General features: G+C 34.5%; 1 protein-coding gene across 1 annotated transcript in view; it reads left to right on the top strand.

Annotated features, from left to right (window-relative positions):
• LOC106883925 (tetraspanin-15) overlaps positions 1–15,103 on the top strand; it is a 108,516-nt gene that overhangs the window by 73,451 nt on the left and 19,962 nt on the right. Inside the window, exon 2 of the mRNA XM_014935068.2 lies at positions 5,955–6,140. Coding sequence (XP_014790554.1) covers positions 5,955–6,140 — 186 coding nt within the window. The remainder of the gene's footprint in view (positions 1–5,954; positions 6,141–15,103) is intronic.

The following is a 15,103-nucleotide window of genomic DNA, read 5'->3' as shown; positions in this document are numbered from 1 at the left end:
ATATATATATATATATATATACATACACACGTGCACATACACACACACACACATATCTACGTACATATATATATGTATGTATGTAAATATATTTATCCACATACACACACACGCACATATTCCATCACTTATATGCAATATGATGATGACAACAACGACGGTGATGATGATAAATTCATTTGGAGTAATGAGAGCACTTCAGTTTCTGTTACTAAACTTAACAAATATGTTCACATACAATATTTGTCTGCTAAAGACAAGTCAGCTTCAATCATGTTTGCAGGCCACTTATCAAGTGGCATGAGGCCAAGGACCTCTGTGGATATTCGTGTTGCCCATCTTTGTTGTAATTTAGCTGGGTGGTGGTCAGAGACTTAAATTTTTTTTCTTCCTTTCTTTCTTTCTTTCCCTTTTGTTTTTGTTTTTAATACCTTGTCAAGATTCCAGTGCTTATTACTACATCATTTACTGGAATCTAATTTAAATTATTGATGCATGTGTTTCATGTTTAAAATGTGTCTGTGTGTGCCTTGTGGAGCAGATCATCTCTCTCTCTCTCTCTCTCTCTTTCTCTCTCTCTCTCTCTCTCTCTCACTGTGTTGGTTTCTTTATATAATAAAGTTGTTCTGCTGTGGATTTTTCCTCTACTGTGCAATTATTTCCTTCTCTAATTCTTCAATCATTTGGTATTTCTCTTTTTCTACTCCTGTTACCTTCTATTCTCACAAGAGAACATCTGCATCTTAGGATAGGATGAACAAGGGTGGGGGTTTGACTTTGCATTATAACCCTATTTGGAAACTGAGAATAGATTGCATGAGTAAATTGGATTTCTAAGCATCTATGAGTTCCATCCACATTACATTCTATACACTTTTGTCGATTTTTTTTTCTCCCATTTTATCAACAACTTGCCTGAAATTCTGGTTCTCTTATACAAAACCTATAATTTTAAAGCACTCATATTCGGATTACAACTTTTCATCTTTTTTTATTTGGTAAGAACCTTCTGTTAAGTTTGAAACACTGGATTAATAATGCAGAATTATTTTACTAAATCCCTCCAAATTCTTGATTATCCAGGAAAAAAAGTAATTGAAATATGTTGTACTGAATTTTATTAGAAATGCTACTGAAATACTGGGTGTCCATAAATTATCTTTACAGCTTCCACACTTCCAGTCTTCAAATCGCAAAAGTAATTTATGGACTCCTTGTATTATTCAAAATAGTTATGTATAGCTTGAGACTATAAATAGATTGTTGTTTTTTTAATCAAATATTCTTTCTGAATGATTTTGATAGCAATGTAACCAAACCATGAACATCTACCTGGTAGCTTAGCCTGATAGATATAGCAACTAAATCTCTCACAAATTACATTCTATTATCCTTAAAGAGAAGGAAGGCCTACCAGATAATGTATTCTGAGATAAACTATGTCTGAAAAGACAGGATGTTCATGGTTAGAATGTCTTCGGTTGTAAATGCTTTTGATCAGGGCTGACCTACAGCTAAACACCAACCATTAACAACTGCACAGATGACTGTTTATTAATATAAAATATCAATTTTTTTTTCTGGTCAAAAAATGGAAGTACTTCCTGATCTTTCCCAAGAACATCTGAAACCTGAAGGGAAGAGGTTCTAACTGAAAACAAACTCGGGTTCCAAATTTCATTTCATTTGATGCTGCATTGTACAGTAGTGATCTATAAACATAGAAAGTGAATTCAGACAATATTCTAGGAGTTGTTATAAGAATTATATACATAATAACAGAGTTATTAAAGAGCTATATACAATTTATTAGTAGATACAAATGACAATGTAGCCAATAAAGAGCAGTGAAGCTCTTAGTACAAAACAACATCATAAAGTGCTAATGGCATATTGAAGTGCATCCAGTGGATAAGTTGAATACATGACAACTTCTATATACTGATACCACAGAACGATGCACCCAGTACATTCTTTAAATTAGTTGGTGAGGTGTGGTCTCTCGGCCACATCTAGGAGGGCAGTAACTATTAGCAAAATTGATTCATACCATGCTGGTCCACTCCATGCCAGTATGGAAAGTGGATGTAAAATGATGATAATGATTATAGGCATTGTTATATTTGCTTCAGTCAGGTTAAAAGTTGATTTATCATTCTGGTTTCAAAGTTTTATAATTTATTATAGAAGACTATCTGGTTGTTGTGGCATATTTTTTCTGTAAATATGCAAATTTACAGAATCATTCAACCCTAGTTACAATTGAAAAGTAGTTGCAGTAATGTTTAAAACAAAGTTAGAAAGAACTATATCGCAGAGAGGCTGGATTTGGCCAGTTTGAACATAAAACAGCCAGATATGGCTGGTTTAACTCTTTAGCATTCAAATTACTCTATGAAATGTAATGCTTATTCATTCACATTGTTTTGAATTAATCATGCATTATTTCGTAGCTTCAAGATTTTAACAGTGTGATTGTTTATTTTTAGAGTGACATTATGGGGTAGCTGCAAAAGGTGGAATCTGGCCGGTTTCAACATAAAACAAGCAGAATATTTGGGCTGGGTATGGCCAGTTTAAATACTAAAGGGTTAAATGCTAAAACATTAATGTAAGATATTCCATTGATCTGAATTGGTAAGCAACAATAAAGACTTTAAGAAATTATGTTGAAGACATTCTGGATTTGGACTTTAAAATTTGGGTTGTATTCATCTATTAGAATTCATTGATTTGATTTTGCTTTTTTGAATCCTGAAATTGAAGATCTAAATTCACTTTCTTAGATTTCTAAGTCTTGCGAAATTTTTGGCATTACTGGAAATGAAGAAATGTGTAGATACTAGTTGACTAATTAGAATTTTATTATTATGCTTTTCTAGTACTCTTTAGTATTCATGTGTCCCATGAGATTATTCTAGAAAGCTGATGTAAAATCTGTGTGACATTATAAATTGTCATTATTACTTTTACAACAGGAGTAGATTAGCAGAATGGTTAGAGCATTGAAAAACAAAATACGATTTTTATATTTGTTCTAACTCTCTTTATATGCTGAGTTCAAGCCCAACCAAATTCAACTTTACATTTCAACCTTTTGGGGATTGATAAAATATAGAAAGAGTCAAACATGGGGGTTGATATTATTCACTGCTCCCCTCTCCTACCAAGTTAGAAACAATTACTATTGTTTGTTGTCGTCGTCGTCTTGTTTTTGTTGTTGTTGCTGCTGTTGTTAAGGCAATGAACTGGCAGAATCATTAGCATGCCAGACAAAATGCACAACAGCATTTCTCCTAGCTTTCTGTTCAAATTTGACTAATGCCACCAATGTGGACTTTGCTTTCATCCTTTTAGGGGTTGATGAAATCAACACCTGTTGAGTACTGGGGTCAATGTAATCAACTTAACCCTTCCTGAAATTGCAGGCCCTGTGACAAAATTAGAAAGAATTATTGTTATTGAATAAGAGAGCAGCGCATGTATTATTATTATTATTATTATTATTTGTCTAATGGTTGTAGCGAAAGAGGTAGTATGGTGGACCCATTTGAAAGGGCTAAAAACAGACACTTTCCTCTTTGGCCAAGCCCTCATCAACTTTTTCAAGTTTCACTTGAAAAGGAAGTTGTGGGTGGAGACGGAAATGTTGCCTTATAGCAAGTTTGTTGAAAGGTGGGTGAATGTTGGAAGAATGGCCAGTGTGAAAGGACCAATTCTGAGCGTGCACCTGTAAAAAAAAAGAAGCGCTCTTGCCCTGTTGTTCAGGCACCCATGGCTTTTGTGGGTTTTTCCACAAGGACCTTAAAGTGCCTCCCCTATTGGGAGTTTGTTTAATTTTTAACTGTTATTTATATTGTGTACACACAAAACCCATTGTGTTGTCCTGTTTTTGTCTTTTATGTTGTTGTATTTCAGTTAATGTTTTGTACTGAGCCCTTGTGGCTAATAAAAGAATTAATTAATGTTGTTGTTGTTATTATTGTTACTATTATTTTTAGGGTGGCAAGCTGGCAGAATCATTAGAGGATCATAAAAAATGCCTTAGGTTATTTGTTCTGGCTTTTTACATTTTGAGCCTAAATCTTGCCAAGATCAAACTTTGCCTTTCATCCTTTTGGAGCCAATAAAATAAAGTACTAGTCAAGTACTGGAATCGGTGCTACCGACTAACACCAGCCCCACCACTACCATCATCATCGTTGTTGTTATCGTCATCACTTTTTCATCCACTTTTCCATGCTTGCACGGCTCACATGAAATTCGTTGAAGCAGAATCTAGTCTAATAAATAACTTTATCAAACAAATGAAGATGAAAAGAGCAAAAAAGTAACTAAACTGCACTGATTTTATCAAGCAAACAAAGACTTAGGTTTCTTTTTCATATCTAATTGTGCCTTTGTGAAAAAGTCTGTATATTAACACGGGTATACACACACACGCATTAAAAAAATTGCAAGGAAAAATGATGAAAGAGCATATGGAAAGCAAGAAAAAATACGCAACGAACATAGATATGCTCTCCCCTCATCAGTTATCGACCCAAAATCATCAGAATTTCATGTGTATACATATGCTTATATAATATGCTTGTATATACTTATATAATATGCATATATATACTTATATGATATGCATATAAATAATGCAATATTGCATTATATATATATATCATCATCATCATCATCATCTGCATTATATGTATATTGCATTTTGTATGTGTGTGTGTGTGTGTATGTGAATAAAGTAAGAAAATGGAGATATCGCATTTAATAAAAATTTGCTATCTGCAAAAATCAAACATAGTCCCTTACAGCTGTTTCAATTCAGCCTAAAAATTAAATAATAATTATTAAAATCATTATATTAGGCAAAATCTCTTCAAAGGGGTAGAAAAAGGATATATCATTAGGTTTTTAATGTGTTGCCTAATATTATGATTTTGATAATTACTATTTAATCTTTTAAACTAAATTGAAACAGTTGTAAGGGACTATCTTTGATTTTTGCAAATGATAAATTTCTATTAAATGCTGTATCTCCATTTTCTTACTTTCTTTTGAATGATTATAAACCATGATCTATTTATAAATCTATTGTTTTATGAATATTATTATTCACAACAAATATTAGGTATTGAACCAGTAATACATTGGATAATACCATCCCTTAATGAGGCGAATTTAACCTCTAGTTGAAGATATATATCATCATCATCATCATCATCATCAATAAGCATCTGTTTTCCATGCTGGCATAAGTAGGCCGGTTTAACAGGAGCTGACCACCTGAAAGGCTGCTCAGGTTCCATGTCTGTTTTGGCATGGTTTCTATGGTTGTATGCCCTTTCTAGCACCAACCACTTTACAGAGTGTAGTGGGTGCCTTTATGCAGCACCAGTACAAATGCTTTTTATGTGGCACCAGCACTTATGAGTCTGCAAGATTAGGGATGCTCAGCTGGTTGGGGTTGCAAGGCAACTGCGTTTTTACTTAGCTTGACGTGTCTTTTCAAGCATAGCAAACTGCCAGGAGTTTCAGTCCCCTGTCATCCTTTTTGTGATCTTTTTTCAGCACTTCGTTCTACATCAATACACATGCGCGCACGCGCACACACACACACACACACACACACACACACACATATTGGCTGACACTCCTGTTGTAAATGACATATGAGTGGTCAACAATTCCTTGCTGAACAACTTGTATACATGATTTGTTTATAATGATCAAATGTTTCTGAACTTTTTTGGCAGGCTCTTTCTAGAACCTTTGCTTTGCCAGTAATCTTAGCCCTGACTTTTGTTGATTTTTCTGGGACACTGTCTGTTTTTATTGTTTTTTTTTTATAAATAAATGCACCCTGTATGGTATACATATTTTTTTAATAAAGTTTTTTGAATTTATATATTTATTTATTTATTGTTTTCTTTTCTTTTTAAATCTTCCAGTTTGTTGGAATTACATTGTTGATCATCGGTGTTTGGGCTGAGGTGGAACGTCGGAAGTATGGTGCCCTTAATAACCTCATGTCCCTACCTGTAGCCTTGCTGCTTTCTGTTGGTCTCATTATCTTCATCAATGCCATTCTCGGCCTTGTTGGAACATTCCAAGAGCATGTTATTCTATTGAAAGTGGTAAGTAAGCTTTATTTCACTTATTTCAAGTCATACATTGGCAAAATTTTTGTTCCTGTTGTTATCAAGGGAGAATGATTGGTAGAGTTCTTGGGCAAAATATTGCATTTATATTTTCGGTTCCTTTGCATATGAAGTTCAAATTCTACCATAATCAACTTTGTCTTTCATTTGTCTAGGGTTTATAAAATAAGTGCCAGTGAAGTACTGGGGTCAATTTAATTTACTACATCCTTCAACAAATTTTTATTGCCTTGTGTCTATGTTAGAAATTGTCGTTATTGTCATTGCTGCCAATGATGACAAGGCAGCAAGCTGGTAGGAACTTTAGCATATTGGACAAAATGTTTGGTGGCATTTCTTCTGTGAGGCCCCAGACAACACCCTAATATGCCCATGCCTTAAGACCACACTGGGTTATTTAGCTTGTCAGGCAAACTAATAGCCCATTTTACTTGTATGTGATCTACAACTGACATGCATGTAGAGACTGAACTGGTTTTGTAAGCAGATACAGTTCTCAGTGTGATAAATGATTATGTTTCATATAAAAGGTTAGCAGTTGTGAGCTGAATGAAGAATTTGTCTGCCCTGAAGAGAAAATCCAGTTTTTGCCCAACAAGCTAATCACCAAGAGAGATTATCAGAGAATGTCTAGTTCATACATACAATAGATGACCTGTGTATATATATTAACTTGTAAACTTATTGATGTGTACAAAGGCCAGAAGTGTTCATAAAGGCTTTTACTTTTGGATCTGATTTCATGATGTTAAAGAGATAAGATGTAAATTTTCCTGTCTGATGATCTGTAACCTGTTCCTGATATCTTGGTGAATTGTGGTGCATAAATTTAAGCATCCTGTTCAGAGACATAACAAACCTGTGTGCTATGATTTGAATTAAAGACCTATAAGCTGGTACTCTGAAACTTTATCCATTTTGATGAAGACACCAAAATGTTTAAAATATCCTGTTTAATTTCAATTATAGTGACATTAAAAAAAAAACAATTGAGTGCAGGTGTGGCTGTGTGGTAAAAGGCAAATTGTTAATGAAAAAGGCTTACTTCCCAACCACATGGTTCCGAGTTCAGTCCCACTGTATGGCGCCTTGGGCAAGTGTCTTCCACTATAGCCTCAGGCCAACGAAAGCCTTGGTAGACAGAAAGAAGCTTGTCATGTGTGTGTGTGTTTTTGTGTATGTGTCTGTCCCCCACCCCCCACTTGACACTGGTATTAGTGTGTTTATGTCCCCATAACTTAACAGTTTGGCAAAAGGAGGTTGATGGAATAAGTACCAGGTTTAACAAAAGAATACGTACCAGAATTGATTCATTCGACTAAACATTCTTCAAGGCTGTGCCCCAACATGGCTGCAATCTAATGATTGAAACAAGGAAAAGATAAAAGATAAAAGATCAATTTTATAAATGACAACAATAAATATTTTTTTAATAGACTATGAGTTTATATAAAGTACTAATTGAGGAGGAGGACAATGGTGGAGGAGAAGATGAAGGTGGAGGTAGTGGAGGTGGTAATGGCAAAGTTAAGGTATGCTTGTAGTGAGATTGATCAAAGGGTAGAAAGAACACTCAGTTACCTCTCACTCCTTCCCCATACTTTTTCAAGACATGCGGCTACTTACTTATTACCATTAACCTAGATTATCACATTGAGAAAGAGGTAAAAAGAAAAAAAAAAACCTTTTCATTGATGTGTATGGAGATCAAAAAGTTGCAGCACTATATCTATATTGCAAGGAAACAAAGCTTTGCAATAACAAAAGAACTTTTACCGTTTTCTTAGACTTGCCAGCATCATGTTTCAGGGTGTCTGTTGCTTTCTTATTCACATGTCTTGTTAAGTAATGGAATGTGTGAAAAATAGCATTCCACCTACCACACTTTTATATTTCATATGTAATATAATTGTGTCTATATCTGTATGTGTGTGTGTGTATCTATTTATATATATATATATATATATATGTATGTATGTATGTATGTATGCGTGCATTTATTTGATGTCATAAAAATGTATAAACGTTGAGAGAATCTTAAATAATTCTTTTTTCTTCCTTTTTTTTTTTTTGTAACAGTGGATCTTGATGCACATAAAACTATAAATAATAGTGTGTAAACATTGGGTTAAAAATGTCTTTGATAGAAAATGTTGAAGGCTGCCAGTGGGATTTGAACCCACATCTGTAAACATGACAGGTGTTCTACCATTGTGTGTGTGTGTATGAGTAAGAAAGACAGAAATTGCAATACATTACAGAAGTTAAAGCTTGTTAATCTTTCTAGTGGTGAATGTCACAGAGAGCAAAAGCTCCTGGCAAGCTTGAGAAATAATTGTAATCTATTTCCACATCCCAGCTTTAGCTATTTCTCTTGTTTGTGTTGTTAGTGTAGTTACAAAAAGCATGAACGTTTCGACAGCATCATTATTGCTTTCCGTTACCAAATCTCTTGTAAGAACCAAACATGAAACCATTTCAATACCCCACTGCTGAAGACTCTAAGATAGTCTCGTAACCAGTTGCAGTTCAGAGCAGATAGGACTTTTATGAATTAAAAAATTCCATTGTAGAGTTTGTTTTCTTTTGGCGTCTCGATTGGTTTTTATGTTTATCTTTGAGTGACCATTAAATAATGTTTCCATTATCACCATTAAATAATACTTTCACTGTGAGCATCAAACATATTTCTGCTGTTACCATCAGACATATTTCCACTGTAACCATCAAGCATTTTCACAGTGACTAACAAATAGTTTCCACTGTGACCATCAAACAATATTTTCATGGTGACTATTAAATGATGTTTCCACTATGACTATCAGTGTTTCCTCTGTGACTATTAAACAGTGTTTCCACTCACCATCAAACAGTATGTCCACTGTGACTGCTAAATAATGTTTCCACTGTGACAAAAATATTTTTTACTGTGACCATCTAGCATTGTTTCCACTAACCATTAATCAATGTTTCCACTGTGACCATTGAACATGTTTTCACCATGGCTATCAAACAGTAATTCCACTGTGACTAATATATCTTGTATTGTGGTATTTGACTCTTATTAGTATATGATATAAGACTGACTGTTGTCAGTACATCTGCTATAAAAGTTAACCCTTTAGTGTTTAAACCGGCCATATCTGGCCCAGATATCCTACCTGTTTTATATTCAAACTGGCGATATCTAGCCTCTCACACCTAACCTACATTGACATTCTAAAAATAAATAATCACATCACTGAAACCTCAAAGCTATAAGATAATGCATGATTAAATTCAAAACAATTTGAGTGAAAAAGTATTACATTTAACAGAGTAATCTGAACACTAAAGGGTGAAAGTATTCTTCATCCTCTCATATCTTTTCATGACTTTTATTATTGACTTGACAAAATTAATACTGATATAAACAATAGAAATATAGCAACCATATCCTATTTTAGGTACAGTGATTAATGAAAAAGTTAAGTCGACAGTTAAGCTCTGCAATAGGCATGATCATTTCCATTTTTCTTTTATTTGACATTCTGTATTTTCATATTACATTTATTTCTATAGTTGTTCTTGTATCTGCTATTATTATTTTCTAGTGATCTTCATCTAAAGGAAATCCCTTGCTGTATGCAAAGAACTGTATATTTAGTCATATTTGTTCTGTCAGCTAGGACCCTTTCATTAAATCAATGCCTTTCACATTGAATACTTGCATTTTTATCTTGTATTTGACAAGGTCAGTTGACTTTAAAATCTCATGCCTAATATCAGCAGCTTCAGCCCAGGAATTTTAATAAAAATCAATGACCTTCATTTTGTTTCTTTTTAGCTCAACTGACTATGTTAGAAATTGAATTTTGTATAGGATGAAATGAAAGCTTTCATATTTTATTCAAAACGTCTTGATTTAAATATCCTTATTAATTATTTTTATTAAATCAGCGGTGACTTTTAATTATTGTTCTTTGATTATTTATTTCATTAAAAAAAAAGTTTCTCTCCCTCCCTCCTCCTTTCCCCCATCTCTGTCTGTCTCCCCCCTCCTCCTCTCTCATAAAGAGTAAACTTGGCTTGAAAAGCTAGAAACAAAATAACTCATGGATATTTAGCTTTTAATTTTTGTTGGGACTGAATAGAATTTTGTTAGAGAGAAAAAAGCAAGAGTTTGCCAATCCAGCTTATTCACTTCAGCTCATTATTCTAAGTACAAATTGTTTCCTAAATTGTTGGAACAAAAGAAATTAAAACATTAATGATAAATAATAGATATCATATCACATTAACAGCCTATTTTAATATATACACAATAAAGCAGCACACGTAAGTATAATTACATTTCATAAATAATATTTCTACAGTAAATTGTGGTTACATTGACAAATAGGAACATATGTCTACATATTTACATAACCTAATTAATAACAGCCATGTTTAGTTTTATGATTCATAGCAGACAGTAGTATCTTTGGGAAACTGTTTTTAAACGTGGTTGGCTCAGTTCTTAAGGTGACTGAAGCCATGGTTGATCTGAATATAACAGTAATGCCTTTTGAATGATGGTACAGTGCAGGGGTTTTCAAACTTTTTGAAACCACCACCACAACCATTATCATCATCATTATTATTACCTCTGCCTCAGTCATGTTTGTTCGTCCATGGACAAGATATCTCAAGAACCGCTGGATGGATGTTGATGAAACTTTCTGGGATATTTGGCCTCATGATCGGCATGAACTGATTACATTTTGGGATCGATTTGGCACTGGAGAAGGATTCTAAATTATTTTTCCTGTATTTTACTTAATTTTTTTAGAGCAGTCAGGTTCATTTTCTAGTATTCTCGTTAGTGAGAGCAGTCAAGCTTATTTCAGATATTTACATTTTAAAAATCATCTCCAGCTAATTGTTGAGAGGACATTGGGGTTGCCTTGGTGGAGGTTTGTGCTCTCTGAGTGCTCTTGTTATGATTATTGTTATTATTATTACTTTTGATGAGTATAATTGTAATTGTTATAGTTTTTGTGCGGTTTTTTTATGTAAGAAGCAGTTTTTATTTTAGGTCTTTAATCCCAGAATTCATTCTGACATTAAGGCTGAAAATAAGGCACATGCTGCATGAATACAGATATGTGAACACACAAGGAGACTTGGATCTAACTATATATATATATGCTCCCACACTTGCATTCAAACATACACACGCACATGCACACATGTACACTCTCTTTCTCTAACACATACACACTCTCTCTCTTTCTCTCTCTCTCTCTCTCTCACACACACACACATGCACACACACACACACACACACACACACACACACACACACACACACACATACACACACACACACACACAGCTCTCAACATGCATATCCACTTACATTTACTTACTGATCTAATCTGCTCAATGAAAGGAGAAAGGTATCAAAAATATTTTTAAAAAACAGAACAGTGTTATAGAATAGGTTTTGGGCTCAATTGTTTGTTCATTTCAAAATAGATTATTGGTAGGCATAACTCGATAGATATAGGTGCAGCTATTGTAACTACTAGGTAAACTTTACTCACCTTTATTATGCTAGTAACCAAGCAGGAAACTGAAAGCAGCTTGTTCTATGTTGGTGTATGTGTGTGTGTGTGTGTGTGTGTGTATATATATATATGTGTGTGTGTGTGTGTGTATATATATATGTATGTGTATATATATATGTGTGTGTGTATATATATATGTAAATGTTAGTGAAAGCACATGGCTGAGTGGTTAGAATGTTGGGCTTACAATTGTAAGGTTGTAAGTTCGATTCCCGATTGGGCTTGTATTCTTGAGCCAGACATTTTATTTCACATTGCTCCAGTTCACTCAGCTGCAGAAATAAGTTGTGACGTCATTGGTGCCAAGCTACAGCAGCCTTCACCTTTCCCTTGGACAACATCAGTGGCATGGAGATAGGAGGCAGGTATGCATGGGCGAGCTGGTTTCCTACAAAGAACTTTGCCCAGACTTGTCCCTTGGAGGGACACTTTCTAGGTGCAATCCCTTGGTCATTTTTAACTGAAAGAGGTCTTTATGTATGTATGTATGTATGGATGGATGGATGGATGGATGGATGGATGTGCATGCGTGTTTTATCTCCTTGTCTTTTGTGTCTGATTTTCTGTGGAAACATGCAATGACCTCAAGGAAATATCAGCTGTCTTGGAAACAGGTGGGGGTTGAAGATCTGTCTCAATAAATTCTGCCCGACCCACACAAGCATGGAAAAATAGACTTTGAAATTATGATGATGATGATGATTATGATGATATTTATAAAAGGATTTTTTCAGTCTCTGTCTACCACTCACATGGCTTTGGCTGGCCTGAGGCTATAATAGCGGAAGACACTTGCCCAATGTGCTACGCAGTGAGACTGAACCTGAAACTGCTCGATTACAATGTCTTAACTACACACGTTTGCCTGCACACACATGCATGCAATCATGCACATACACATTGTATCAAGCATTTTTTTTCTCCCCCCAACCCATTTTCTATGTCCAGATTATTATTATAGTTGCAGTAGAAATATGTCAGGTAGATTCAGTGAGCATAAAAATAGTTTGATGACTCACAATCAAACGTAAAGCTTGTTCTATAGATTTATTCATTATAGACGTTTTCTTATGATTAATTTATTACAAACTTGTTGTAATTAATAAATTAATCAGGCTGTTTTGAGTCTAGTTTTGAAGGAAGATCCATTAGACTAGATTGTTAACGACAGTTATTTTACTTTGTTTTTTTTTGTTTTTTTAATTTAGTGTGAAACGGTGGTGAGAGTTAGTAAAATGATTTGTATTGTTGAGTAACATATAATGGCTGTAGACCAGGGATGAAGCTTGACCCTTTCTCTCTCTCTCTTTCATTTTATATATTTTTTTCAGCTGGACAAAATAGAAAAAAATATTTTTTTTCCTATGACGTCACAATTGTTCAAAATTCAAACTCTCTCTTTATATTTGTTATATACATATATCATCATCAGCATCATCATCATCATCATCATCATCATCATCTTAATTGTTATCTTTTTAATGTCTGCTTTTCTTTGTATGCATGGGTCAGATGAAATTTTTTTCTATGCCATTCTGTCACCAACCTTCATCATCATCATCATCATCATTGTCATCGTCATCGCTTCACAGTCCATTTTCCATGCGAGCATGGGTTGTATGGAATTTTCTCTGTGGCTTGGATGCCTTTCCTGTTGGCAATCATCATCGTCATCATCATCATTATCAAAATCAGCATCATTATTATCTTTGTTTTAACATCCACTTACCCATGTGTGCATGGGTTGGATGGAATTTTTCTCTATGGCTAGATGCTCTTCCTGTCTACAACCTTCACCTGTTTCCAAGTACAATAATATTTCCCCATAACCACACATGTGGTTATGGAAGAATGAAAATGAAGGACATGGCTTGCATGATAGTGACACTTGTTTGCATCGATCACATAACGCGCACTCCTCCCCTCCCACATACATATTTATGTACATATACTTATACTATGGCTCCTTTCAGTTTCCAGCTATCAAATCTATTCACAAAGCTTTGGTTGGCATGGTTGTATAGTAAAAGACACTCGCTTCAGGTGCAGTGGTACTGAACCTGGAACCATGTGGTTGGAATGCAAACTTCATATCACACTGCCATTCTTGAATCTGTATGTGTGTGTGATTACTATATTCATATATAATCATTTGTTAGTTTTTATGCTCATTTTTTCCATGATAGTATGGGTTAGACTTATTGTTAAAGCATTGTTTTAAAACCAAATGCTCTTCCTATTGCTAAGCCTTGCTTGTTTATGAAATACAGAATATTCAAAGGTGCAAGGCCAGTAGATGATTTGTTGACAGGAGAAATAACAACAATGTCACTGCTCAGTGATTCTTGGAGATGTGAAAATGTAAACAAACACAGATATGAACACACGCAGAACACATATACATATGCATACTCTCCCTCACACACACACACACACACACACCACTTGAGTGTCGAAATACCAAATCCACTCACAACCACATATAAAGCAATTTTCTTAACTGTGCCTATGTTGTAAAATGTTTGCTTCCCAACCATGTGATTTTAGGTTCAGTCCCATTGCATGGCATATTGAGCAGGTGTTTTCTACTTTAGCCTTAGGCCAACCAAAACCTTGTGAGTGGATTAGGTAGTTGGAAACTGAAATAAGCCCATTTTGTGTGTGTGTGTGTGTTTCTATCTCCTTGCCTTAGGTTCATATGAGAGTTATAGAAGAATGCTATTGTCATGCATTGGTATTTTTCCTTTCCAATTTTTTATGAGAATGTATCTGGACTTGGGGCAATGTTACCTTACAGAAAACAGGTGAGGGTTGGTGACAGGGAGAGCATCTGACCATAGAAAAATCTGCTTCAACAAATTCCATCTGCCCCTTGCAACCATGAAAAGTGGACATTAAAATAATGATGATGGTGATGTGTGTGTGTGTGTGTGCGTGCGCGTCGCGTGTGTGTGTGTTTTCTGAACTAATTTTCTTTGACATTTGCAGAATGAAAATATATAAACATGCTGCAGATTTTTCTCTATGCATCCATGTATTCATACACATGCATGTGTGTACATGTGTGTAGATGTACAATGCATTAGCTAAACAGGATAGCATATTTGAGCCAAAGCTTCATCTGAGCAACTTTTTATTGATTGTGTACACCAAGGTTCTCAATCATTGATATATGTACAATCATCTAAAATGTCATTTAAGTGTATAATCTTGTTTGCCTCACATTTTACAAGCACTTATCTGACACTACACACTTCTAATACAGTGATGCATTGAGTAGTATATCAAGTACTTGTATGCATATTGACATATGTGTGTGTATATATATATATATATATATATATATAT

Source organism: Octopus bimaculoides, chromosome 9 (assembly GCF_001194135.2).
Source record: "Octopus bimaculoides isolate UCB-OBI-ISO-001 chromosome 9, ASM119413v2, whole genome shotgun sequence".
NCBI classification, from domain to species: Eukaryota; Metazoa; Mollusca; class Cephalopoda; order Octopoda; family Octopodidae; genus Octopus; species Octopus bimaculoides.
The sequence above is the reverse complement of the archived record's forward strand: the minus strand, read 5'-3'. Positions and strand labels throughout refer to the sequence as shown.